At 59.5% G+C, this 26,048-nt stretch overlaps 2 protein-coding genes, 1 long non-coding RNA gene and 1 other non-coding gene across 15 annotated transcripts in view; 1 reads left to right on the plus strand and 3 right to left on the minus strand.

The window, feature by feature from the left end:
* The window catches only part of HOXB8 (homeobox B8), a 32,323-nt gene extending 8,104 nt beyond the window's left edge, over positions 1-24,219 (minus strand). The window contains exon 1 of one of the 2 annotated variants that reach the window (XM_070060020.1): positions 24,083-24,219. The gene's annotated coding sequence lies outside the window, so the exon portion shown is untranslated. Of the gene's footprint in view, positions 1-5,056; positions 5,175-24,082 lie in introns of those variants that run through there. The other variant, XM_070060019.1, reaches the window with a different exon arrangement.
* HOXB9 (homeobox B9) lies at positions 733-24,222 on the minus strand. 11 transcript variants are annotated; one of them, XM_070060015.1, is made up of 7 exons: positions 16,281-19,168; positions 15,491-15,569; positions 12,474-15,304; positions 9,658-9,921; positions 8,337-8,434; positions 5,057-7,747; positions 733-2,512 (listed from the first exon to the last, which is right to left on the minus strand). In XM_070060015.1, the coding sequence occupies exons 6-7, from the start codon at positions 5,571-5,573 to the stop codon at positions 2,277-2,279; spliced, it is 753 nt and encodes a 250-aa protein (XP_069916116.1). In that variant the 5' UTR covers positions 5,574-7,747; positions 8,337-8,434; positions 9,658-9,921; positions 12,474-15,304; positions 15,491-15,569; positions 16,281-19,168; the 3' UTR covers positions 733-2,276. The 11 variants fall into 11 exon arrangements, with proteins under 11 accessions (XP_069916116.1, XP_069916115.1, XP_069916117.1 ...); XM_070060014.1 differs by having other exon boundaries at positions 5,057-9,921; positions 12,474-12,705; positions 15,202-15,304; XM_070060016.1 differs by lacking the exon at positions 9,658-9,921.
* On the minus strand, positions 11,607-11,666 carry MIR196A-1 (microRNA mir-196a-1). Its single transcript, NR_162570.1, has one exon. It is a non-coding gene; the product is annotated as a microRNA mir-196a-1 (primary transcript).
* Positions 22,694-26,048, plus strand: part of LOC127484476 (uncharacterized) — a 29,503-nt gene continuing 26,148 nt past the window's right edge. The window contains exon 1 of the long non-coding RNA XR_007911511.2: positions 22,694-23,920. This is a non-coding gene — a long non-coding RNA (uncharacterized lncRNA). The remainder of the gene's footprint in view (positions 23,921-26,048) is intronic.

Genomic DNA, 26,048 nt, shown 5'->3' on the forward strand with positions numbered 1-26,048 from the left:
GAGCACGCCCAGCGCCAGGCACAGCCGGCCGGCATCCTGCTGCCGGGCGCGGTAGAGGCAGGGCAGCCAGGAGTTGAAGGCGGGACGCGACTTCTGAAACAGACTCAAGGGTGCCAGCTGAAATCGACTTGAATCCCGGGAACCGCTGGGGAAGGGAATTTTCCTTCTGTTCCACGTGCAATGCCCTCTCCCAGCCTTTGGGTGCTGCCTCCCCGGGCCCCAGCACCTACCAGACCCGACGCCCTCAGACCAAGGCTGCTAGGTCCTGGTTAGTTCACAGGGGTGCCTGGGACCCCAGGAACCCTAAGGAGCCCCACCCCCACCTCCGCCCCCTCGAAGCCCTCAGCCTCGCACCTGGGGGCAGGGAAAGGCGGAGGGGTCCTGCTGCTTTCCTCCCTGGCCTCCCTCTCTCTCAGCGGCCAGAGCGCAGGGCTCCCAAGACCTGCACTGCCTGCTTTACTCCCCCCTCTCCGGGCTCCCCAGGCGGTGGGCAACTGTGGGGGGAAAGCCCACTCAGAGAGACCCAGTCCTGGCTCCATTCTCCCCTCCCGCTGCACCTCCCCTGGTCCTCGCTCTGTCCAGGCAGGGCTCTGGGGGCCTGGGTCTGGCGCCAGCTCTGAGCGCTGCCTAGGGGCCACCTGGGCACAGTCAAGCTTGTACGACTAAATCCCACTTTGGGAGTCTCTCTCTATGGCCAGACCGGGAACAGCTCGCACAAAAGAAGACACGAGAGATTTGTTTTTCTAGAGTGATATATATTTTTTGTTCTTTTTTTTCTTTTCTTTTTCTTCCAAAACAAACAATTAGAGCTCTAGGCTCCTCACCCACCCCACTCCCACCCACCACCCTCCCCCCCCCCCAGAAGCCACGACTGAAAACACGCGGGACGATCACCCCCCAAAGAAATCACAAAACACAAGCACAATTTCACGACAGCCACGGACACAGCGAGAAAGTTCTACTGGAACTGCCCCTGTGCAGGGTCGGGAGAAGAGTCCCGCGGGACGGAGGGGTGGGGGCGCAGGGCGAGGAAGGGAGGCAGAGAGTCCTTTTCCTCCTGCCGCTTAGGTGCGGTTTGGCCTCTGGGCTCTGCACGCGGGCATGCAAGCTGCAGCGGCGGCTGCCAATCGGCATCCAGGCCCGCATAGCGGGAGGCAAAGCGGGGCGCCGGCGCGGAGGGCGGCCGCAGAGCATCGGGCTCCTCCGGGTTGGTCGGGAGGGGAAGAAACACGCCGAGCTCCGAGCGCTGGGGCCATGGCTGGTCCCGGTCCCCGACAACTTACTCCGGAAAGGCGCTCAGGCATCAATTCACACTAAATTCTCCATCGGGCTCCCCTGATCTGACGTTCCTGTCTATAGTGGGGCCGACCTGGCAGGGGGCGGGCGGTGTGTGTGTGTGTGTGTGTGTGTGTGTGTAGGGGTTTCTCTTACAAGGGGCAGCTGATTCGCTGGTGCAAGGTGGATTTGACCAGAGTGGACTTCCGATCTAGGGAGGATGTGGAAGGAGGGATGCGGGGCCGGTGGAGATGGAGGAAAGCTACGGTCTATGTCAAGTGGGGCACAAACGGACCAGGGTCCACATTGTCACAACTGGAGGACCCACAGGGTGACCTGCTTTTGTTGGAAGGAGAGGAAAACATCATGCAGAATTAAACATTTCCTGCAACAAAGTGGGGGGAGGGGGGAGCTCTTCATAAAACTACTCTGCCTTTTCTACCCTACTGGCCTGGGCACTGGGTCTGCCCCATGGGGACAGTGTGGCCCTGCTGAGGCCTGAAGCACCTCATACAAGGGTCCCTCTCTGACCTCTTCCTGCTGTGCCTTTGCTTCAGGGCTAGGACCCCCGCTCCGTCTCCCCCCTGGTTACCGTGCACGCTAGGCTCTATATACATGGGCGTCTGCTGGGCCCTATGCACCTGGAGTGTGCCTGGGTGACTGTGGACAGCCTCAGCCTCGGGGGAGGGGACAGGCAGGCTGTGAGGGCTGCAGCTTCCCAGGAAAACTCAGGTCTCTCTTCCCATGTGGTCCATCACTGGTCTTAGCAATCAACTACTTCTACCTTCTAACTCAAGGAAACTTCCTGCGGGTGCCCAGGGAGAAGCAGGGGGTCAGGTAGGGGCGAGGGAGGGGAGCGAGGCTCTGGGACTTGGAAGAGAAAGATTTCCCCTCCCCACTCACTCAAACACTGCAGATGGCACTGGCTTTGCAACCTTCACATAAATAAGAGTGAGCCGGAGAGGGCTGGGGAGGGCTGGGGGTGGGGGCTGGGCTCCTCTTTACTCTTTGCCCTGATCCTTACTCATTTTCTTCATTTTCATCCGCCGGTTCTGAAACCAGATTTTGACTTGTCTCTCACTCAGATTGAGGAGTCTGGCCACTTCGTGCCTACGGTCCCTGGTGAGGTACATATTGAACAGAAACTCTTTCTCTAGCTCCAGCGTCTGGTATTTGGTGTAGGGACAGCGCTTTTTCCGGGAAGAGCGAGCGTGCAGCCAGTTGGCGGAGGGGTTGGCTGAAAGAGAAGCAGCGACAGAATCAAAGAAGGGAAGGGAGGGGACAGGGAAGGGACCAAGACCAACAGGGTGCTCCCCGGCCCCAGAGAAGAGGCACCTGGGCCTGCCAGCTCCCGAGAGGGGCCAGCTCTGTGGCAGACACCTCCAGGGGACAGGACAGACTCAAACTCATGCCCAGACTCCCCCCAGCACTCCCCAGGCTGTGCTGCTTCAAGCGCTCACTCCAGCCTTCTCCAGGTGCCTCCTAACTGCTTAGACTTCCACCCTGGCTGCCGCCTGGCCACCCCCAACAGCACTGGCTGGCTAGAGCAGTGGCTGACCTGCAGCGTCCTGACTCTAGGTCCCTGGGAAACAAGACGGGGCATCGGGTGGGTGAGCAGGGGGCTTCTGCTCAGCCACAGCTGGCAAACCTCTCAGGCTTCCAGTGCCATGAGTCCTCTCACGCCTGCAGGCCATAGGCAAGTGTGGCTGTGCAACTCGCTCCCCCCGGCCCCCCAATGCACACCACTTGCCACACACCGCAAACACAGGGTCTGCCCCGAGCGCCGTGGCCACCCTGCACACTCCCATTCACACACAACCCAATTGCACCCATCTATCAATTGCAGCCTAGGAACGCAGCAGTGCTGGGCTCACAGATAACTTATGATTGCAATAGTGTCTCCTTGCCTACAGCTCAGTGCACGGGCTGCTTACAACACAAGTTCAGGGAAAGTGGGAAGCAAAATTGCTCCAGTGCCAAGGTGGAGAGCCAGGGGAACCAAAAGCCCTGTGCAGCACGCCTGGACTCTACCTGCCGGGGAGGGCTGGGGACAGAGAGAACAGTCACACTGAGTCGGAGAGGGGCAAAAAGAAGAAATCAAGATACACAGGCTCTCTTCTGCCCACCTCTCCTCCCACACTGGGACGCACAGAAGTTGCCAAATCCAACAGAGCTCATTAAACACCACAACCACCCTCTCTATTAGTTTCATTCTCTCCAAATAAAAACTATTGAATACCTTTAAGAAACAATTTTGCTTATCCTACACTCAGTACCCTGGCTTACCAATGTGCTGTGCTACTTCCTTAATGTGAGTGCCTGGGCTGGGACTAGCAGCCGCATTAAATATGAAAGAGGAAAAAACTGTTAATAATTGATCCTGGCCAAATGGCCGCCTCGAAATAATGGGTTTTCCAGACAGACTTTGCTGGGCTATGGGCTGTGTGTGTGCATGGTGGGGGGGGGTCTGTTTGGGTGCAAGCGCCAAGGGTCTGCAAAGAGCTGAGTCCCCCAAATGGCAGCTCTTAGTGATCCAACCTGGCAGGTTGGAGGTGACTGGCCCCGCAGGGACCCTGGGTGGAGTGGAGCAGCTCTGGTCTCTCCATCAAGCAGGTTCGCTCCCCAAAGCCCCCAAGGACCACACTGATGGTGGGAAATGTGGCAGAGCAGGCAGAGACTGGAAAATGACTCCCTTTGCCCCCAAAAGAGTTAAGGGGTAAGGACTTGCCCTGCCATCCTGTGGGTTATTGTTTGGGAGTGCTGCGACCCCTAAAAACAACAAACGCAAGACTCCCCTTCTCTCCGCAGCAGACTTGGGGGTCTGGCGGGGGTGCCCCTGGAGGAGTGAGAAGTGAGCAGAAACTACCCAGGAAGGGCAAAGTTCTCCACCTCTCCGTCTCTCTCTCCCCCTCCCTGGCCCCTCCTCTCCCCGGGGTCCCCTCGGGAGGTCTCCTCCACTCTGGCGGTCGGCCCCCGAAATTCGGAAGCGATTCCCTAACTCCCCGCGAGGCGGACCAGCCCCAGCCCAGAGCTAGGGAGCCCCGCGGTGGGCAACATGGGGGAGGGGGGGCGCAGAAAAAGGACGCGGCAGAGGCCGGGGCGAGAACGCCCTGGCGAGGACGCCGCGGGGGGGAGGGGGCCGCCGCAGGGAAGGCTCCCGGGGAGGGGCCGGCGCATCCAGGGTGGGGGCTCCGACAGCGCACCCTGGGCTTCTCCGCCCCTCCCAGCGCTGTCCGCGGACCCCGCGCGCGGCCACTGCGCCAGAGCCCCTGGATAGGATCCTCCGCCAAGCTGTTGCATCGCAAATAAAATCCTAATGAGCCCCCCGCCCCCTTCCCCTTGGCCGGCTTTTACGGTCTGCGCGTGGCGCGGGCGGCTCTGCCAAGCCGCGCGGTCCTGGGCGGCCCCGTGGGCGCCAGCCCTTGGCCGCGCGGACTCGCCGGCCACCGCCAGCGCCGATCGCGGCCGTCGCCGGCCTCCGTGGCCCGGGCCTCGGATAGAGTGGAAAGGGAGGGCCCAGGGAGAGCGGGCGAGCGGGTCCCTGCGCCCCGGGCCCCCCTCCCCAGGACTCGCGGCAGCGGGGGCGGCGCTCCGCCGGCGGCCTCGGCCTCCCCCTTCCCTTCCCTGCGCCCTTCCTTCCTCTCTCCTCCTCCCTCGCTCGCGCTCCGGGCCCCGCGTCGCGTTTTCCCTTCACATTGTCCGCCGTTTATTGCATCTCGCTCCCCTCCCCCTCGCCTGGCCTTCGGCCGGCCTGGGTATTTCCTCACTTTTTATAACTTACTTTGATCCGGCCTCTCTTTGTCCTCGCTTCCTTCGCAAATTTTATTGTCCCCGTAGCCGGGTCTTTGATTAGACAGGACGGCCTCCCTGCCCGCCGAAGTTTCCAAACTGTACTCGGGCGTGCCCTGCTTCAGCAGCTCCCCAGGCGCGCCCAGCAGCGGCTCCGCCTTCACGGCCGCCTGGCCCTGCCCCGGGGCAGCTTCGCCGCGCGGCGCCGGCTCCAGCCAGGTGCGGAGGTACCTGCTCTCGGCCGGCGGGACGCCCTGGGGCTGGATGTACGGGTGGTAGACGGACGGCAGGCTTCCGGACGCGTGCGGGCTCAGCGGCGCCCAGGAGGCGCCGAACACCGGCGCTTTGGGCTGGAAGCTGCAGGAGGGGAACTCCAGGTGCTCCGCGTGGCCCGGCTGCCGGGGGCTCGCGTACTGGCCGGAAGGAAACTTGGCTGGAGGCGCGTCCTCACTCTCGTGACTTATGATCGAGTCGACATAATAGCTGCTAAGCGTCCCAGAAATGGACATTCTCAGACATTATCCGCGCGCTCGCAGGGGGAAGGGAAGCGCTCGCGCGGCGGCGCCCAAGCAGGGAGAGGTGGCACCGGGACCGGTGTGAGGGCTTTCGGACACGACCCCCCCGGCCCCCCACCCTCCCGCCCCCACCCCCTGCTCAACTTCTCAGCCAACAAAGTACAGTGGAGCAGCCCGGCTCGGCGCTCCTTGCAAAATGATTGGTCAAAGTTTTTCCGACTGCCTGATAAAGCGTCAGCTCCGACATAAATCAGTCGGGCGAGGGGGCCGCGCTCGCGCTGTCATCCGTCCGCACCGCATTCCATATCGAGGATGGATTGTTTTATGCTGATGCAATGTGCTATCACGTCAGGGCTCCGGCGGCCACGTAACCCCAGCCGGAGCTGCTGGCCGCCCGCCCCCCCCCCCCGCCCTCGCAGGAGCGCGCGGGGGTGGGGGGTGGGGGGAGGCGCAGTTCTCGCCACGGGGCGGCGGGGGCGGGGGAGAGGCGGAGGGAAGCGGCGGGCAGCCGCGGGAGGGACGCAGGCTGCGGAGCCCTCTCCCCGGGCGGGTCCAGGGAGGGAGCCCCAGCCCTAGGGAGCAGCCGGAGAGGCCGGCTGGATAATTAAAGAGGAGGTGGGGCCCTGTCCCCCCCCCCCACCCGCCATCACCTCCACCTCCAACCCCACCCCGTGGGCCCTTATTTCTTCTGCTCGGTCCCCTTGACAGAAGGTGTTTATTAAACAGCAGCAACCCACGGGAGATGAAGTAAAGGGGGCGCGGGAGAAGTTGGGGGTTTTATAGGACATGGCAGCTTTGGAGCACTCTTTGGGGAGGCTGACATGACTAGGAGCTTGCTCCGACCCTCCTGGGGGCTGGAGGAGAAGGAGAGAGGGGCATGGGCAGGCTGAGCGTCCAAGGAGCCACTGTTTACTCTGAAATGAGAACGTGCCCGGCCTTGGAGGGATTTCGCTGGCCCTGCAAACTTGAGCCTGGAAGTAGTGGAACTGACCCAAGCGCCTTTCAGTTTTTAGGGCTTTCTCTGGCCCTGGCCAGAGGGATGGGGTTGGGTGATGGTAGAGGTAGGGATGCATAGCCTTTTCTTTTCTCCTTCCCTGAGAAACTGCCCAGGTCCCTACCATCGCTTCTCTACCCCCCCCCCCCCCCCGGGAGCTGAACAGGGAAAGGGTTAAGGGGCTGTCTCTGAGGAGCCACCACAGCGAAGGCACCTAAAGGGTCCCCAAACAGCCTGGGACGGGGTCACCTAGGAGAAGAAAGGTCCCTCCTGTCTCCCTCTCCTCACTCTCGGGACCGCCGCTGGATGGTCTGCCAACAGCAGGCTAGGGCACGGGTGTGGACAGCGAGACCCCGGGCTGGTCATGCGCCCCCGCCGCCGGTCCTCCCGCGGACGCCCTGAGCCTGAGCTCCCAAGCAGCCGGGTCTGCCGGCCGCTCCTCTGCGGGCTTGCGCTGGGACTCCCCCGAGCCCCCTCCCAGCCTTGCGCCTCAGCTTCTTCCTGGGGTGCAGTCGCCTCTCTTGGCGGTGTGGGGCTGGGCAGGTTCGCCCCGAGTCAGTTTGCAGGGCGGACTGGGGCACATTTCTCGGCCAGCCTCGGACCCTGCGCCGCTGTACGGCGGCAGGCGGCCCCGGCAGCCACGGCCTCGTCCCCGGAGCGCGGTCCTTGGAACAAAAGCGGGGCCATTCTAACTTGGGGTTTTATTTTTTTTGGCCACGGACCCTGTGCCCCACCGGAAGGCTGCGGATCACCTCCGCACAGGCACACTCCCGCCCGCGTTCTCTTTCCAAATGAAGCCATCTCGTGTCATTACGAGTGAAATACGAGGGCGAAGCGCCATATTTCTTCACATTATGGCGATTTCAAAATGATTTTTTAAAGATCAATGCTGGCGCCCAGCCGGCCCCCTCCTATTCCTCCCCCGCTCTCTGAGGGCGACAGCCCGGCAGATCCGGAACCAAACAGCGTGAAGATCTTCGTTTCTCCATAGGACCCAAGTGGGGGCAACAAAAATTCGATGCAAATTCTGCTAAGTAGCGGCTGGACACTTGGGGAAGTGGAAGCAGCTCCCCGGACAGGCAGCCAGAGAGCGGGGCGCTGAGCAAATGCGTCAGTTAAGGCAAAGCACCTGTTCCCGATTTGCCAGGCCTATGGAGTCGGCTGTCGGTTTTACCTGTAATAAATATACTCTTCAGGAAAAAAAAAATCCCCTCCCCCGCCATAAATAACAGCCTTATGAAGCATGGCGGCCCGAGTATATGATTTTCTGTAGTATATAAATTAGGGCCCAAAAGGACATGTGGACTGGGGGCTAGGGCTGTTTTATTTATGGAGAAGTCAGAGGGCTGGGCTGCTCTTATGGCCCGAGCTGTGCAGGCACTGGGCTCTGACGGCCGCCCTCCTGGTTCCCATTCGCCAGCCCTGCCTTTTGCTAGTGAGCGAAGAGGAGGCAGGAGGGCCACTTAGTTGAGAAAAGAAGTGAGAGGAAGAACAGTGCGGCTCCTGGCTGCTTGTGCTCTGCGTCCCAGCACAGTCCAGATCTGGGGGTTGATGCTGCCTGGGGAAATCACCCCCAATCCCCGGCGGCTGCTGGGAGCTGGGTGAGAGGCCCCAGGTCTCTTTACTGAGACTAGGGCTCAGGCGTTGGCTCTCAAAGAAGCTGGACAGTGGGGACAACTTCAAAATGGCAGTTTGGGGAGGCCTTGGTGGGTTCAGAGGGAACACAATGACTCCCAAGCCCTGGAGTCTGCACCCCGGCTCACCTCCATCCAGGTGAGCCCGTGGGTGCTGCAAGCAGTAGGTCCCACCTCAGCCAACTTGCCAGAAAGCTCTGCTAGTCCAAATTGGAGTTCAACTCCAGCTGAGGAGAATGATGGAGGGTCAGCTAAGAGGGTGCCCTTGCTTGGATGCTCTGAGAACCTGTAGGACTCACCCCACTCCCCAAACAACAGCAATTTTGTTTTCTCCACCAGACCATGGTAGCCCCCATGACAGAGGAGCCCAAACAGGACTGTGGCCCCTGGAGCCCAGCTTCGAAAAACACTTAACGGGGGGGGGGGTTTGCTTTAGTGGGGGTCACTTTGTCCGGAGAGAGCAAAAGTGCTGGCACCCCACCCCCATCCCTAAGAGAAAGAAGGAAAAAACCCTGCCTTCTCGCAGCCTCTTGTCATTCCCTTTCCTGGAGCCTCCCCGAACACAGCTGAGGCTGGAGCTGGTGGCTTGGGGGAGGGCAGGCAGAGAACCCGGCAGCCCCTGGCCACACTGGGGCCCAGAGCAGCCAAGAGCGAGGCCGGGGTTGGAAGAGCAGAGGCTGACCCTGGCCGGAAGCAGGCGGTGAGTACTGGAGCTTGGAAGATGGCTTGGGAAAGGATGCTTGTCAGTTAGAAGAGACAGAAAATCTAGAGGGAGGGAAGGAAATCGGAGTGGAAAGAAGAAAAGAAAAACAGTAAATGAGAAAAGGGAAAAATAGTTTGTTTTTAATGAATAAGCTAAACTGAGTTTTCCGTATGCCGCATTGGTATAGATGTCTGCATCCTATATGTAGATTTCAAGTCAGTATTTCTGTATGGGGAACCCTGTGTGCAAAGTGCTGGGCTGTATTCTGTGTATAGAATATGCGATAAATAAATCTGCCCAAGTATAATACTAGCTGTATCTGGGTATTTGTATATAGGCGCTAATTGTGCTTATGGGGATGCGTGTATCACCCCTGTGAGTGATGTGGGTTAACGATTCTTCTCTTATAAGAAGATCTACGACCCCAAAGCTTGTGCGTACCTTGTTAAAACCATCGTACAACCATGGAGAAAGCAAAAAACTTGATATTTGTGTACGTGAATTGTGGCTATAAAATATCAGCTGATTCCAAAGCCTCTGTTGAAAACCTGCCTCTCAACTTGATATTCAAGCAAAATGTCTGCAGCCTTTTCCCACGAATGCCCGTGATTTAAGGCAGGTTTCTATCGCAAACTTCCTTCCAAATCACTCCTCGAGAAGGTCGAAGAAAATGCCTGTTTTCCTAGAAGTCATGAAATGTTGTGACTTCTTTGTTCGAGCACAAAATCCTTTTCTGTGTTATCTTACCCGACACTGCAGGGCCAGTGTGTGCTGTGGGATGCTGATTTTTAAGGCGGTGATGGGCATGGGGCTGGAGGCACTGGTACTTGTCCATACATGTGTCCTACTCAAGTGTGAAGATGAGGTGGGCAGAGATGGCCTGGGCTGAGCTTAAAAGCACTCAGGTAACTGTGAAAGTCACACGACGACACTGCGGTGGACGACATAATTAGCAACGTCCCCGATCTATGTTCCCAAGTACCTTGAGGTATTTCTTCTGATCCAGGATCTCTGGGAGAGAGTGGGGCGTGAGCGCACTTGTTCCCAAGCGAGAAGAAACCAAGGTCCTAGGACCCCATACTCTTGATACAAAATGACCCCCCAAACAGGCATCACATCGAATGGGCACACACGCATTCACACTCCGGTCCTGCCACAGCCCCCGAGTGGGGGTCTAACTGTGAAATAACGAAATCTCCCTCCAGACCTCCCTCTCTGGGCGTCAGGGGTGAAAGGAAGGACGGAGAGGTCAGTTGCTCAAGCCGACCTCAGGAATCTCCTTCCCAGCTCCCAGCCCTCAAGGCTGGCCAGCACCGTGGGGGTGGCTGACTCCTTGGGAGGGGGCACCCAGGAGGCCAAACGGGGTGGGCGGCAGGCGGGCGGAAAGGAGCCGAGCAGGTAGAAGGTTGTTACGGAATTGCTTCCATAAAACCTGTGGCTGTTGTAAAACTCTCTGCTTTCCAAAGACTTTATTTCCTCCCTTCTCTCTAACATCCCCCCCCTTTTTTTTCTCTTTTTACAGCACTTTTCCTGGGAGGGGGTGGCTGAGGGACGCCAGAGATGGAAGCCACGGAGGCTCTCCCGGAGCCAGGCAGGTTTGTGAGAAGCAAGGTAGGGCCACAGGAACACTGCTGGCAGCTTTCTCGGGGAGGAACAGGACGCAAATGTTGGGGACAGCCTTGTTGGCTCCTGCTTACCAGGACAGTGGGCTGAACGCTACTTTTGCCCAGGGCTGGGGGTAACTCTCCCCCATGCCCCTCTGCCCTAGCAGAAGCCCCTTGTTCAAAGCCCCCGCCCTCCAAGCCAGCCTGGCGCCGTCGCCGCAGCCCCATCCGGTCGGGCCTCCTTCCAGGGGCCCTTTGCACATTTCCTCTGCCCCAAGCAGGGGAAAGTTTGGGAACAAAAGTGAACTTATGCTTTGCAAGGCCCCCCTCTCTTCAGCAGTGCGACTGGTCACTCCTTTCCTGGGGTCACAGAGGGTATCACAGTCCCGCCCTGCCCCACCTCCTGCACTGGCCCTGTCACTGAGTCCTTCTAGGCTGGACTGTCCCACAACCTGGGTCCCCCACTAGCCTGCCCCTCTGCCAGGGGCTGCCCCCCTCAAGCCCTGGGCCCTCTGTGAACCAGGAGCCCAGTCCCAGAGCCCCGGGAAGTCCTTGGTCTCTCAGTAGGAAAGAAGTCAAGTGGGTTTAGGCAAGGAAGGATTTCTGCGTGTCCCTCTGAGGGGAGGGAGTCCTGTCCCCCTAGGGGTCCCTAGAAGCCTGTTGGGCATCTCTGCTCCCCCCTTCAGATTGAGACCTGTGTGAGTTGTAATGATCTCAAGGACTCCCTTGTGTCTTGGTTGAAACCAAGCATGTGTGGAGTTGGCGGGACTTTCTCTGGAAGGTTCTGAATGTAGGCAGGAGCCCCAGACCCTAAGGCAGGAGACGTGAAGTCCCAGGTCCTCGGCTGGGAGGATGAGCTGCCAGCTGCCAGGAAGGTGCCTTTGGTGAGTAGGATGATACCCCCACCCCGCACCTGCCCCCCAAACACACACACCGCAAACACTGCGAGGTGCGGAGCCACTGCGGACTTTCTCCTCTCAGTAACTTCCTTGTGGCTCCTGGAGAGGAGCCTCAACTCTCTTCACTCTGCAGTCCTGAGCCTTCCTCTCCCCCCAACTCCTCCAGCTAAGCGAGGAGCAGTAACTGCCGTGAGTCAGGTGGTTCCATGTCGTTGTGTTCAGAGACCCAGGCCCAACAACATGAAACTACCTAATTCACCCAGCAGTTCCAGTTCCAGCTCCAGGCCCAGGGCTCCCTGGGGGGCAGGCCCCACGGCCCCTTTGAGGGGCTGATTCACCTCGCCTTCCTCCCCCTCTTCCCCAGCTGCAGGTACACCGCCCATCTGCAGAACTGGACCCCAGACTCCAGGCAAAACCGTTTGAGAATGGGTCCTGACAACTCAGAACCCAGGGAAGGCTGGCTCTTTTCTGGGGTCCCGGCCACAGAAGGCCCTAGCCCAGCCCCCGGCTTGGGAGGGGTTGCTTGGCTGCACCTGCTGGGTTCCCTGCCTCCCAGCCCCTCCTGCAGCTGGAGGTCTCCACAGATTAAAAAGGGACTCCCACACTGTTCCCAAGGTGCGTCCGCACTCACCAGCGGCTGGCCCCCGGATTCCAGGGAGGTCACCTAGCCTCCCCAGTAGTGAGAGCCTTATGGTTGGTTTAGAGACTGGGGTGTAGTCGGGAGAAGGGGGTGGTGAAAGCACACTGAGAAAGATGGAAAAGCAGGGTGTCAGGAATTCTAGGGAGCAAAGAAGGAAGAGCGGGACTGCGAAGCCAGGCTGTCAGCCATGAACTCACCCTGCCCGAACCGTCCCAGGGCCCCCGGCCCCAGGTAAGAGGATCCCGCCTTCTACGCAAAAGGAACCCAGCGGCTAAGGATTCCTCCTCCCTGCCCCTCCGCCGACGCCCTGCGCTCCCACATCTCCCTCTCCTGACGCCCACATCCTCACAGGCGCTCGCCCACCCCTCCCCTACCTCACAGGCAGCCACAGCCGCGCGGGGCCCAGGACGGCGCACTTACCTGGGCGGCGGTGGCAGTCACAAGGTGCCGAGCCCGCGTTCCTGTCCGGGTCCCGCCGGCTCCCTCCCTCCCTCGCCCGGGAGGCGAGTGTCCACGTGTCCGACACGGAAGTCCGAGGTAACGAGGGAGTCCGCTAGGCCTCCCGCGCCCCCTCCCGGGTATAAATCTTGGGGACCGGAAATACAATAAAACTTCACCGTGCTGATGAACTTCAAACGGTTTACATCCCCTCCTGTCCGGGGAAGAAAGACGGCCAGGGGGCGGGTTAAAGGGAGGGGGAAGCAAATTTATGAGACTAGGAGCACCCGCACGGCCCCCGTCCGCGTGGAGAGAAGCAGCCGGGGCCCGGGGCCTTCTAGGTTGCGCCGCCGCCGCTAGGCGAGCGCTGCCTCTGAGGTGGCCCCGCGGCCGGTACTGGACATCCCCACGGAGCCCCGCGTACACGCAAGGCTGGGCAGAGCTGGGTGTCCCCGCCGAGGCCCCAGCTCTCCCACCCCGCGCCCTCTGGGGCCTGCATCGGTCGCATCTCTCCGCTGAATGCGGGTTCTGTGCTGTTCTCTTCTCTCTAGCAGCCAGAACTTTGCCCTGCCTCACCCATTTACTGCAAGGAGGGGCCATAGAGAACACCCAGGAAGACTCCTCTGAGGCCCGGGAGGGGGCTGAGCCGACCCTGGGCTCCCACAGGAGGAAGCGGCAGGCCGGTCCCCACCCCTGCTGAGCTGGGTCCCGCAGCGGCCAGCAGCCAGCCCGCCTTGGAGCTCCACCGCGGCCTCCTTGAAACTCTCAAAATCAGAGACAGGCAACCACAGCTGGGTCTCCACTTTCCTTGTCTGTATGGTCTGGACTGTTGGCTTTTTCCAAAACTTTGGGTCTTGGGGATTCGCTTTAGGCCACTGCAAACCCAACCTGAGACACGTTTCTTTTCTCTTTGGATTCCGGAGACCTGGGAGCAAAGTGACCGACTTCCTGACTTCCTGACTTCCTGCTCCTTTGTCTGCCTTAGGCGCCTGGGTAAGACAGCGAAGAAGATTCAATTCTGCCTCAGTTATTACTGACCCCTAAACACCAGGACTCAGGGCTGAGCTGCAGGACAAAGGTTAGCTCCGACTCACGCAGGGCCCAGGTACAGGGCTGAGCCCAGCTTGAGGAGTCGGTGCACCCCCCCTTCCTAAAGACACACACACACACACACACACACACACACACAGGTGCAGCCCTAATCCAGTCAACCCTCCCCTCCGCCATGAAAAAGTACCAACACACTGCTGAAGGTTTTTTAAAAAATGGAACGGGCAGGGAAAATACTAGGCCGGTTCGTGCAGTTTCCAAACATGCTGCCAGGCTCACTTTGCTGCAGGCGGTGTTACCCTGACCAGTCTGGCCAGAGACGAGACTGGTGCAGTGGGGAGGTACCCTCCGGCCCCCTCCTGGCACCAGGAAGCAGGAAGGAGGGGGGCTCTTTAACAGCAGGAAGACAGGAAATATCCTGATGCCATGCCCCGTTCGCATGCCAGGGCTTGCAAGGGGAAGCCCTCTGGCTCCTGTTCTCGGGCTGTGGCCCGGCATCCTCATTTTGCTCTCTGTCAGGCTATATTTTTATTTAAAACACTGACTGAGGTGGCAGCCAGTGGTTGCCACCTCTTCTATCAGGGTTTGCCTCCATGATCCAAGCCGGTAGGGACAGGTGCAGGGCAGTAGTGTGGGACCAGCGGCTTCCAGAGCGTCCAGGGCTGTTATACATCCCCTTCTTGGATGCCTGGTGGGGGGCCTGCAGCCGGGACAGGTCAGTGGCTGGCTCCCTACTCACTGTGGGCCTGGATCTCTGTGGTTCCCTCGCTGAGCAAGAGGGATTGTGTCATTTCACAGTCTTAGACTTTTTGTAAAAGCGGAAGAGACCAGGGCCTTAGAACGATGCACCTGCACACACACACAATCTGCATACATTTCAGGCCTTTTGTGCCCCCCCCCCCCCAACTAACCCTAGAACTCAGGCCTTGAATCTCAGTTCAAAAAAAAAAAAAAAAAAAAAAACTCGGTGTAGGACCGAAGGACACCTGTAACTCATTCCCTCCAAGGCCAGCTGTCTTCAAAGTCAACTTTGAAACGCTCAGGTGAACCACACCAACAGGGTGCTGGTGCCAGCAGGTGCCCTCCTGGCCATCTCCCAGGCTCTGGCTGGGCTGGCCTCTGAGGTGAGCAAAGGGCCATTTTAGGCACCGCTTCTGTTCACACCCAAGTGTTTTCCAAATACTTTTCCCCAAAGCAAACTGATCTCCAAATTATTCAGAAGATCGACGGGCAATGCTGTAAGATTTAGGAAAAAGCTTCTCCTTCCTCGCTTTCTTCCTTGAAGGTAACGCAGCATAAATTGTAGGGGACCGGACAATTTGGAGGGTGAGAGGGGGCAGCGTAGGCTCCGACCAGATCCTTCCAGAAACCGAATGGTGACCCTTTTCCGTTCCTGAGAGTCACAAGAATAAAGACTTCTGGGACTTCCTGGCCCCGCTCCCTTCCTGGGATTCATTACGCGGCGGAGAGGAGGCGGTCTCGGAGAAGTCAAAGGTGCCAGGAGCCCAGTCTCTGGAACCCAAACTGGACTCCCCCCACCTCCCCCGCCCCAGTGTCTGGCGGCGGCAGGGGGAGCAGCTCCGTGGTCGCCGGAGGGTGAGGCCGAGGCGGCGGCCAACCTCTAGGCGGCGCCCTGGCGTCGAGTCCGCGCAGACCGGACCTTCGCGCAGCTCCGCGTCCCGCGCCGGGAGAAGGGGCCGGGTCCTGCAGGCGCACTGGGCTCGGCCTGGCGCTGGCCGCCGGCGCGTCGCCGTGGGCGCCCTCTGCCAAGCAAGAGAAATACGGTTAAACGCGAGCGGGCCGGGGGCGGGATCGGCAGCTAACCCCGGCCCTGGCCGCCCCCGGCCCCTCGCCGCTCCCCGATGCCGCCGGGCAGCCCTAGGCGGCCCGAATCTGCTTTGATCTGCCCCTGCAGCCAGCCCGAGGGGAGCGCCCCTCCCCCCACTTGCCAGAAATTACGTGACTTAGTCCTAAGATCAGAGCAGCTACTAAAAGCGGCGAAGCAGGGCCGGAGGACGCGCTGTCCACCTGGAACGGAAAATTATTTCAAATGACAACCGCGCGCCCCCAACACACGCCAGTGTCTTGTAAGCACCATTCATTCCCAGACAGGCGACCCAGAGGAGGTGTGTCTTTGTTGCAAGTTCGGGGTTCCTTGGATTTCAGGTTTAGGGGGACGGATATAGGGACAGGAACATCCCAGCCAAACCAAGCGCCTTAGGCCGTCCAAGACCCCCTGGCCGGGGATGTTGTGAAGTTTGAACACTTTACAAATAAGCCCGAAAACCGAGAGGAAGTATCGGAGGCGTGACTGCTCCGTAAGCCCCAAAGCCAGGGACGGGCAGTGGGGCCCCTCTGCTCCTAGGCTCGGATGCGGGCTCTCAGCTGAGTTGGCGGAGGGCTCAATGAGGCCGCCCCTCCGAGTCGGAGCTTAAAGATGTCCAGGACCTGAGGAAGCGCCTGGCACGGAGAAAGCGGGACCCCCTCCCCTCCCGCCTTGGCAGGGACGCCATTTTATACTGAGGAGCCCCTGCCCGGCGCTTCTCCAAAGTTCCCCGTAGGACAGGGGCGCCTGAAAATCACTCGCAACGGAAGAGGGGAGAAGAGGAGCCGGAAAGGGAGCGCGCCTCCCACTGCGGGGCCGACTCCGGCGCGGCGCCCGCGGCGCCCGCGGCGCCCGCGGTCCCCGGAGACGCGCGCGTCCCAGCCGGGCAAGGGCTCTCGCCGACGCCTAATTACCCGGCGCACATCTGGAGCAGCTGCGCCCTCGCCGGCCCTGGGCGCATTATTTCGCTCCAAACCCTATTTTCACTCCCGAGGCTGAGTCATAAAAGACTCTGGAGGCAGAATACAGTCGGGTCTGTGTGTGTCAGCATTCCTGCGCGTGAGTGCGTGCGTGCACGTCCACGTGGCGTCTGCGCGTCTCGCTGTGATTGCCCAATGCATGCGCAAAAAGTCAGGGAGGGGGAATGGAGCAACATCAGGCGAATTCAACTGCGAACATACTGTCGGCCTCATTATCCGGCCGTTTCAAGGGAAAGCATTTGGGTGCTGGAATTAGCCAGCTAATTGCCTCACTTCTTTGTTCACTTTAGGGCGGGAGAAACTGGCTGCATTCTATGAAAGCATTCTATATTTCAAAACTTGCAGATCTTCTCATCTCAGTTTTCATTATACCACTAGAGCATTCAGATCTGCTACCGTCACGCTAACCTTGTGCGCGCGCACACACACACACACACACACACACACACTTCTGACCGAAAAATGATTCTTGACTCTTTAACTGCAAAAATCGGAATGTCTCAACTCTTCAGGCTGTTGTAAGGATTAGTTAGTGTACTACGGGTCTAGGATTTAGCACAAGGACTTGGGAGCTTTTAGTAAATGCTAACTATCAATGACAAAGAGGAGGGGGAAGAGGAGGAGGGGGAAGAGGAGGCAGCGGCGGTGGCGGCGTGAGCCTGTTTTGGCTAGAGGGTGTGCAGCTCAGTCTGCGTATGTCTAATGTATTCTTTTGACTTAGAGCAATGTCCATCAAAGTGAGGCCCCTTGAACCCCTTGGCTTGTAACTACCTTTTCAATAAGAAACAGAGAATTGGAGCAATTATCTGGCTCATTTCAGGTTCAAACTCCCTTTAGCCTGCAGTATCTGGGGAGTGGAAGCATATATTCATTTGGCTTCTCGGTGAGCCCTTTCCTTTGCTGGAGTAGGCAGGGTGCTGCCTCAGAAAATGAAGACATAAGAGACCCAGAAAGCTGGAATTAACTAGAACAACTCAGAAAATCTTGACAAAAAGCTAGTTTTGCACATCTCCTAAAGTGCCAGGAGGCCATGGAGCTTTGCAAGCACCGGCCCCAGAGACTCCCTAGCAAGTCACAGCCTTTGCCTGGTGATCACTTTGATTCCTTAATCAACAAACACTTCCTGCGCCTACCGAGTGCCCAGCACTGAGCAGAGCTCTGGGGCTCCAGCAGGAGCTGCACCCCACCAGCTGCCGGTGCTGACTCGGCAGCCTAGGCCATGTCTGGGCTCTCAGAAGCAAGTCCAGGGACAAGCAAAGGGGGACAGCCCTGCGGAGCCAGAACTTCTGGCCAATAGCAGGATTTCCTTTTCAGGGCCAAAGTCCCAGTTGCAGGGGCGGAGCCAGAGGATGCCCCCCCCCCCATTGTCTACGGGAAAGAGGCCAACTCCACGGTGGGGACGGCCCGGTGGGGGAAGGGCTGGGACATAAAGAGGAGGGGCAAAGAAACAACTAGAGGCTCCTGACCCTCAGTCGGAAATTCCCGACAACACCAATTAGCTGTCTTTAATTAGTAAAGTGGAGAGCAAATGGGCATATATTTCTTCTGCTCTGATTAAAAGCATTTAGGTCATGTTGTCACAGCTAGAATTATTCAGTTTAAGCTGTCCCAAGCAGAAAATTATTTATTTTTTTTCTTTTTATTTTCAGGCAGGGGTCTGAATGCCATTAGCCAACCATCGGCTTCTTGTCTCAGCTCAGAACTGTGGGGCTGGTGGGTGGCAGTTGTGCCCGCTTGGAAGGGGGCAACCAGAAGCAGGTTAGTGCCTGTCTGATGGGCGTGGACAACTGAGGAGCCGCTGGGAGGGCGGGCAGTTGCTGTGGTTGTGTTTGTGGATGGGCAGGGTACAATCAGCCAGGGAACTCCCAGTTTCCCTAATGTATCTGAACAAAGTCCTAAGAAAAAGGAAGTCTGTTGACTTCTCAGACCACACAGAAGCCTAACTTTTCTTCTGGGTGACCTAACTTGGTCAGTTTACAAGGCTGAGAAAGAACAGTTAAATCCTCCTGCTCTGGCTGCATCAAAACAAGCCACAATACAGAATGAGGGGCAGAAGTAAAAGGGCCCCCCAACCCCGGATTGTCACTGGCCACCTGCTGCTTGGCTCCTACAAAATGTCTGGGGATAAAATCCCCCCTTTCAGCATCGAGGTTGGTATTCCTCACCTCCACCCTTGGCTGAGTCCTCAGCCCCATGCAGAGTGGGGGTCCCCAAGGAAACCCATAGGTGGATCCATAAGGAAACAAAGGAGCATTCTGTTGCTGGGTCCCCACTTGCTGGGCTCACGGACAGTCATAGCTGTGGGCATTGTCTCTGGATAACCCTCCCTTCCCAGGAGTTCCGGTGTGGGTTTTAGTCCCTGGGAGGCTGCCTGAGCCCAGCTTCCCAGCTGTAGCCGGTCCCAACGCCGGCCAGTGGGAGATGGACTTTCCCCAGCAAAGCTCTTTCCACTTTCTCAAGGCCCCTGGTCCTGGGGAGGAACAAGGGACACTCACTGGGACACCATACCCTACATGTGGTGGTGAGAGGTAAGGCTGGCTGGGCCAACACCAGGAGATGAGCCAAAGGAACAGAGTAACTACCTCCGTAAACCGACCCTATTTGTCTTAGCATGGTCTAAACTCCAGCTCTTTTCCTTTAACCAGTCAAATAAGCATTCTTAACCGGGGGTCTGACGGGTCTGAAGGCTGAAATTGTGCAGTTTGGTGAGTACGTTGTTTTCTGAGTGTGTGTGTGGGGGGGAGGTAGGCGAGATCTGTGCCTTTCATCAGACCATATAGGATCCTTGAGTGGCCTCAGAAATGTTACAAACGTCTCATCCACACTACACAACCCACCCAAACCGGGAGGCAGAGGAAGGCAGACAAATGCAGCTTCCCTACCATGGCGGGGGGGGGGGGGGAGGCTGCTGTCACCTGGCCTTCCCTGAAAACACCAGGCACCTGCTCACAGGTGTTCTGAACGCCACGCGGGATGATGTGCCCACAGCACCCAGCTCCTGCGCAAGGTCCTGTACAAGGTCTCCACCTCCCTAATTAAAAGGACCTGAAGCTCTTCTCCACTGGGGCCTAGACCTGCCCCAGCGGCCAGCAGGGAAAGTTTTCCGAACTCTTTTTTCCGATGCACAAATGCCATCCACCTTGGAAAGCAGGCGCCTCCCTGGCTCTCCAGGTTCCTCAGGTACAAAAGGGTCTAAGGAGTGGTGGCGGCTGGGCCCTGGGACCCCAGACGCCCGGTCTGCAACAGTGACCTCTGAGTTCTCTGGCCCAGGGTTAGAAATGGAAAAAGGTGCCAGAGGCGGCTGTATAGGTAGAAGCAGGCAGAGAAAGGGGCCGTCCACCACTGGCCGCCGCTGTCAGAGGAAAGAAGAGAATGATAAAGAAAAAGGAAAACGAAAGAGCCCATGGGAAGGGAGAGCCGGAAGGCGGTGGGCGCGAGGAGCCACCAGAACCCGCGTGGTGAGAAGGGCCCAGAGGCGGGGCTGCGGCGGCCAGGCGTGCTCCGCTTCCCGGCTGCACCCGGAGGTAATGACCTCGTCAGCGCCCCCTCGTTCCAAACCGCCCCACTGAGTTTCCTGGGGCTTCTTAATGCTCTGATTAACTGGCGGGTTCGGGCGGGTGGAGGTGCCCCTCTGACGGGGGCCTGGCGAGGTTTCGCCAGACGGTTTGGTGGCCGTGGGGAGGAAGGTCGCATCCGGAGAGAAGAAACCCACGGCTGGGAAGGTGGGATGAGCGAGGCTGGCGCCGGCGGCCTGGAAAAAGGAAGCCCGGGGAGCTGGGGGCTCTGAGACCCACACACTGGGACCGACTCCGGCTGTGCTGGGGAGATGGGGAAGGACACGCTCCCCCGCCTTGGCCCCGCGCCCGAGCGCTGCAGGTCCCCATCCAACCAGGCCCCGCGCACCGAAATCCCGCTTTCGGCGAGGCGCGGGTCGGCGCCTACGGCCGCTCCCAGGTATGCAGGCTGGACAGGGCCTCTCGTCCCGCTCCAGCTCCGCGCATCCCTAACCGCGGAGGCTGTGCGGTTGCCTGCCCTCGGAAGCCTCACCTGAGCAATTGCCGCGGCCCGCTTCCGGACGCCGCCGCCTTTGTAACCCCTCGTCTAGACCCCCCTCCCCCGCCTCCACATCCCCTGGGCTCCGAGCTGGGCCCTCCCAGGCTTCCGGATCCCACCCCCCGCTGTCGAGCTGTCTGCGCGCGCCTACAGAGCAGCGCGGAGCCCCGTGTGCCCCCGACCCTTCTCCCGACGGCGACTGCGCCGCTCGCTCTCGGCCACCTTGCTTGCCCACAGCTCTGCGGCCGTCCCGCTCGCGGCGGGAAAGGCATTTGTGGAGCTCGCCCGCGTATCCCGCGCCCAGCCGGGAGGCGAAGGTACAAATCCCTAGCGGAGCACTTCGCTGTGCGCGCCGTCGGGGACTCCTCGGCCGAGGATGCGGCTGTCGTCCGCCCGGCGCTCAGCGAGCACGGAGCCCGCAGCGCGGCGACACGGTGGTCCCCAGACCTTCCTCACGACTGGTCCGACCACCACAGCCCCCAGCCCCCCGCGAGACCTGGGTCCACGGCGGTGACGTTTGACCCGCAGGAGCCGCGGCAGGAGTGAGAAGGCAGGGCCCTCTTGCTGCGGGGAGCGCGGGAGCCCAGGTCCGAAGGCCAGAGAGTGACCGACTGAGGAGGAGGTAAGGGGAGGCCTGATGAGTGGCAATTTGGACCCTCTGCAGTTTTATGGTTTTAAAGCTGAGCCTTGACTTCTGTCTCGTAAAGGAGTTTCCGGGCTTTCTCCCCAGCCCCTACTGGTCTGTTCTGTGACCACGGCCCGCCCGGCGCACATTCTAAGCGGGGACTTTGCTGGGTTGTGGAGGCTTAGGAGTTCACGGCTATTTTTCGTTATTGTTTTTACTCACTGCCCAGATTCAGCCTCCAGCGGAGTCGGGGGTACTTGCAAGGGGGAGACCCCACGATGGGTGATGGGCAGGTGTGTGCTTTGGCCTTAAACATCCCTCAAGGGAAAGGCTGCTATTCCTTTCACCAAGACTGGGGTTGGCCAGAAGGCCAGAGAATGGAAAGTGGGCCCAGTGTTTGGGCCCTTTGCTTTAAGGGCAGGGGTGAGGCCCTGACCTGGCAAGCACTAAGAGAGCCCTGCAGGGAGAAAGCGGTGAAGACCTGCACTGGCTGACCGTGCTCAGTCTCACAAACTCCTCTCACCTGTCCACTTGAGAAGGCGTCCTAACCTGAGGCTCAAGGAGTCTGACATTGCGGGCTTTCACAGCAAGCGGAAGGCAGCCAAGGGGAGGCAGGGGGAAGAAGTGAGGCCCTCGTCCTTCTGGCCAGCTTGGGGGGGGGGGACACTGGGCTGTGGTTCCAGGGAGCTCTGAGACTCTGCCTGCTGCACGTTGCCAAACTGAGTGGGAACTTAGAACTTGCACAGTGGCCAAGGAGATAGGTTTTTCCCTATTGCGTTCAGGAGGCATCCAATTCTGGATGCTTCCAGCTTTTTCCCTTTCTTCCAACTGTTCCTGATTGTTTCGGTACAGAGAGGGTTCTGGAGCCCTTGGGAGCAGACAGGCAGGAGATAGGAGTAGACCTCCAGTGCCCTGGTCTCATCCCCAACAGGTGAAGAATCCAACCTTCCCCACTTTGCAGGGCCAAAACCAAGCCTGCCACAGGCCAACGTTCACGAGTGGCCAGACTTGTCCCAACCACTCAGGATCTCTTTCCCTGTACGCCCAGGGCTCCTGGCCCAAATACAGACTTCTCCATACTAACCACTCCAAACACTGCAGCAATTGTTTCTTCCCCCATTTTGAAAACTACAGAAACCTCACATCTTGAGCTCCTTTTGAGGAAGTGGGTGCCACTGGATCTTAGGGGTGAACCAAGGGCTGTGGCATCGATTCACCGCTAAGCCTACTCTGATGCCTTGGTGGTAGCCAGTGCAGCTGTGGGTGCTGGTCCCAGATCCCCGCCAGTACCACAGACTGCAGCTGGAGCTGCCACAAGACACCCCCCCACCACCATGCCCAGAAGAGTCCGGATTTTCTTTCTTTCTGTGTGTGCAGAGGGTGAAGGAGATTAAAGTAACCAAGTTCTCTTGCTAACCCAACAGCTCCTGAAGCCTGATGTGGGTTTCAATGTGGCCAGGGAGAGAAGTTTAGAGCAGGAGGTGTTCCCAGCCCACTGGCTGCTCCCACCGCCCTCCGAGGTCAGTGCCTTTGTGGTGGTGAGGTAGAGCTGACCATGATCTGAGGTGGGGGGAGGGGGTCCCGGCTCCTCTCTAAGGGCCGGTGAGCTCTCCCTGCTCCTCCTGCCTGGGGGGGGGGGGGTGGGCAGCAGAGCTGTTCCCTGAGTTCCTTCCAGGGCGCTGTGCGTGCTGCGCCTATGCTGGGGGCTCTAAGTCTTGCAGGGAGCAGAAGACGGGATGGCTGGGCATGGGGGAGACTTGACCCCTTCGTGAAGAGGCCTCTCTGGACTTGGAGCCCAGTGCTGCAGATTCTGGGGAAAGGGAGGAGCTGCAGCCCTAGAAGGGCCGTGTGGAGGGCAGCTCCTAGCACACTGTCCCCGGACTTCCTCCAAAGGCCCGGGAGCAGCCCTCTCACCCGGGACCCGGCCTGTCTTTGTGCTTCTGTTTATCCTGGGAGGCACAGCCCTGTTCCAGGCGCGGCCACCTCCATGGTATGCGGGGTATGCGGACTGCGCGGTGCCCCAGTCTGCGGGAAGAGGAGGTGACACACGGAGGAAAACGGGGGTTTCCTGCCTGCCACCGTCACCACGGCACACTCGGGAGCACAGCATGCCACGTCTCTTTCGCATGTCTGTAAGAATCCACCATCATGACAAGGTGCTTAGCCACTCCCAGTCCCAGTCGCTGTCCTAAAGGATTCTTCATGGGCAGATTTCTGCAGATTTCTAATTTCTCAGAGCCCTCACAACACCCCCAGGCCCGGTGCCCACTCTTTGGGACCCGTGAGTCCCGGCAACCAGGTTGAGTTCCTTTCCCTGCCTCGCAACAACAGGCCCGGCTACATAAATGCACAGGCAGCGCCTCTGTGAGCCTGGATTTCCAGTTAAGATGGCGGCGCCTGGCACCCCGTCACACCCTGATAAAGGCTCTGCCAGGAAGGAGGCCACCGGAGCCCCTCCCAGTCCGAGGGGAAGGAAAGCTAAGGCCCCGTGTCGCCCTAAAAATCCAAAGCAAAATATTTCCCCCAAGCATTCTTCTCTCCTCTCTCTGAGCAGATTCTGCACCGTGGGGACCTGGGGGCTGGCTCCCTCTGGGCCCAGAGTTCCAGCCAATTTCCACATTCTATCGGGAAAGAGCGATCCCCACCTCCCGTCTCCCAGGCTACACTCGCTTGGATCCGGGGTTGTGAGCGAAAGGACCGGGCGGAGAGGGCCTGAGGTTGGGCGGAGCACTCAGCACCGGCCTCTAGGGAGCTACAGTAGCGGGCGGACGGAGAGGAGGCGACTCCCTTCCCCCGTGCACACCTTCGCTTGAACAGTCGGGGCCCGCGACGCGCAGGCGGCCAAGAAGGCCAAGGCGGGCGCCACCCGCGCAGCTCAGTCGGCCTGGAGCTCAAGGTTAGGCTGGTGACCCCAGGTAGCCCACGGCCGCCACGGCCGTTCCGTCCTCAAAGGCGAGGCCACGAGGCTGCCCGGCTTGGAGAGGGGCGGGTCACAGCTCGGATCTGCGTGGTCGCGGCCCGCAGCGGGGAGGGGAAGGGCGGGGAGCGCCTCACCTACCTCTGCCAACCGCGCGTCCTCCGCGCTTCTTCACAGCCTGCAGGAACCCAGGCGCCTGGAGACGGAGGTGGCGGCGCCCGGGGCGAGGGGCGTGGGGGCTCGAAGTCGCCGCTCCTCCCGCCCCTGCCCCTTTGAGGCCTCTTGGGGCAGTGTCTGCGTCTAGGGCGGCGCCGCCGACGGCGCTGGGGGCGCGAAGGGGCTCACGCGTCCTGCGTCCCCCTGGCGCCGGCGCGGGGAGGGGGCGAGGACAGGGCCTGGGCGGCGGATTGGCGCGGCCGCTTCGGTCCTCCGCGTCGGCCCGGGCGGGGCTCCCCGCCACCTCACCTGCCCCCGCCCCGGGCGCCGTCGGATCACCGCGCCGGAGGGCGGGCAGGCGATTCCGAGGGTGGGCCTTGCGCGCTTGGGCAAGGCCAGAGCCGAGGAGGAACGCGCCGAGGTGGGCGGGAGAGAGAAGGGTGTGTGTGTGTGTGTGTGTGTGTGAGAGAGAGAGAGAGAGAGAGAGAGAGAAAGAGAGAGAGAGAGATGAGAAGCAGAACCACGGAACGCGGAGCCAGGAGAACCGTCCAATGCAGAAATAGACAAAAGAAGCCGGGGAGCCAGCAGAGTCTGGGGCACCGGTACAAGCCCCTGGCGGGCGTCTGAGGCGAGCGACAAGTTGTCCTTGGGAGTTGGGAATGCGAGAGGGAGGGGCGAGGCCAGAGGAACCTGAGAAGGGGAGGGAGGGGAACCAGGAGGCCGAGAGCGCGGGACCCTCCTCCGTCCCTCCCCACCCCCCCCTCAGGCTGCAGCCCCGCGGCTTCCCGCCCTCCACGGCGGCTCCCTGCTGGGGACCATTCCTGGCCGGAGGACGGCCCCAGGCTGCAGACTGCCCATCTACCTGCCTTCTCTCTTCATTTCCCTGAGCCCGAAACGGGGTTCTTCCCTATGGAACGAACCGGACCAAGGAGGCCAGAGGGAACGACCTTGGTCAAGGTCAAAAGAAGGCTAGGAGGTTCCACTTTCCACCTCGGCCCTGGGGCCTCTTTGCGTGTTGGCCCTTCGAGTTCCTGGAGTGGAATCCACATCGCCGGCTCTTCCCTCTCTTTCTCCTGAGACCCGAACCGAGGTGCCAGCGCACCTACAATCGTGCAGCTGTGACAGGTAGCCGGAGTCCCAGCAACAGGACTTCCCGCTGGCCAGGAGCTACCCGCCTGCCCCACCTCTGTAGCGTGGACCTGGGGGCCTGCTCAGAATCCGGTGCCTTCCTGCAAGAGATTGTCCCCAGCGGGTAGCATTGAGATCTGTGCTCTGGGCCTGGTTCCGCCTCGAGCTCACTGTGGACCCTGGCCTCCACACCTTCTGCCCTTTAGGTCTGGGGTTTTTGTTGTTTTCCTCTGTAGAATGGGAGCAGACTGAGGGATCTATGCTTGGCTTCTGTAACATCCTCCCTTTTGTAAGTTCTGCTGAGTTTGAGCCGCTAGAGAAAGGTCTCTCCATGTGAATACAGAAATAGGAGAAAATCAAATTTTGCTTCTGTGAGTGAGTCTGTTTTACACCTTTTAAGTATACTTATTTGTTTACTTATTTTTTAAAGGATTTATTTATTTGAAAGAGCTACACAGAGAGAGAGGGAGAGAGGTCCTCCATCTGCTGGTTCACTCCTCAGTTGGCTGCAATGACCGGAGCTGCGCTGATCCAAAGCTAGGTGCCAGGAGCCTCCTCTGGGTCTCCCATGCGGGTGCAGGGGCTCAAGGACTTGGGCCATCCTCCACTGCTTTCCCAGGCCAAAACAGAGAGCTGGATCAGAAGTGGAGCAGCCAGGTCTCAAACCGGCACCCACATGGGATTTTGGCACCGCAGGTGGTGGCCCTACCTGCTAGGGCCACAGCAGCTGCTCCTTGTTTACTTATCTGAAAAGCAGAGTGACAGACAGAGAGGTCTTCCATCTACCAGTCCACTCCCCAAAGGGCCACAAGGAGGCAGGAAT

The sequence above is a fragment of the Oryctolagus cuniculus genome, chromosome 17 (assembly GCF_964237555.1).
Source record: "Oryctolagus cuniculus chromosome 17, mOryCun1.1, whole genome shotgun sequence".
Classification (NCBI taxonomy): domain Eukaryota; kingdom Metazoa; phylum Chordata; class Mammalia; order Lagomorpha; family Leporidae; genus Oryctolagus; species Oryctolagus cuniculus.

Bases quoted from the DNA above. Each gene is read 5' to 3' on its own strand.
- HOXB9 (XM_070060006.1), bottom strand. From the start codon at position 5,573: ATGTCCATTTCTGGGACGCTTAGCAGCTATTATGTCGACTCGATCATA. The intron at 2,513-5,056 runs GTAAGTTATAAA...CTTCTCTTTCAG, and splicing joins CAAAGAGAGGCCGGATCAAA to CCAACCCCTCCGCCAACTGG.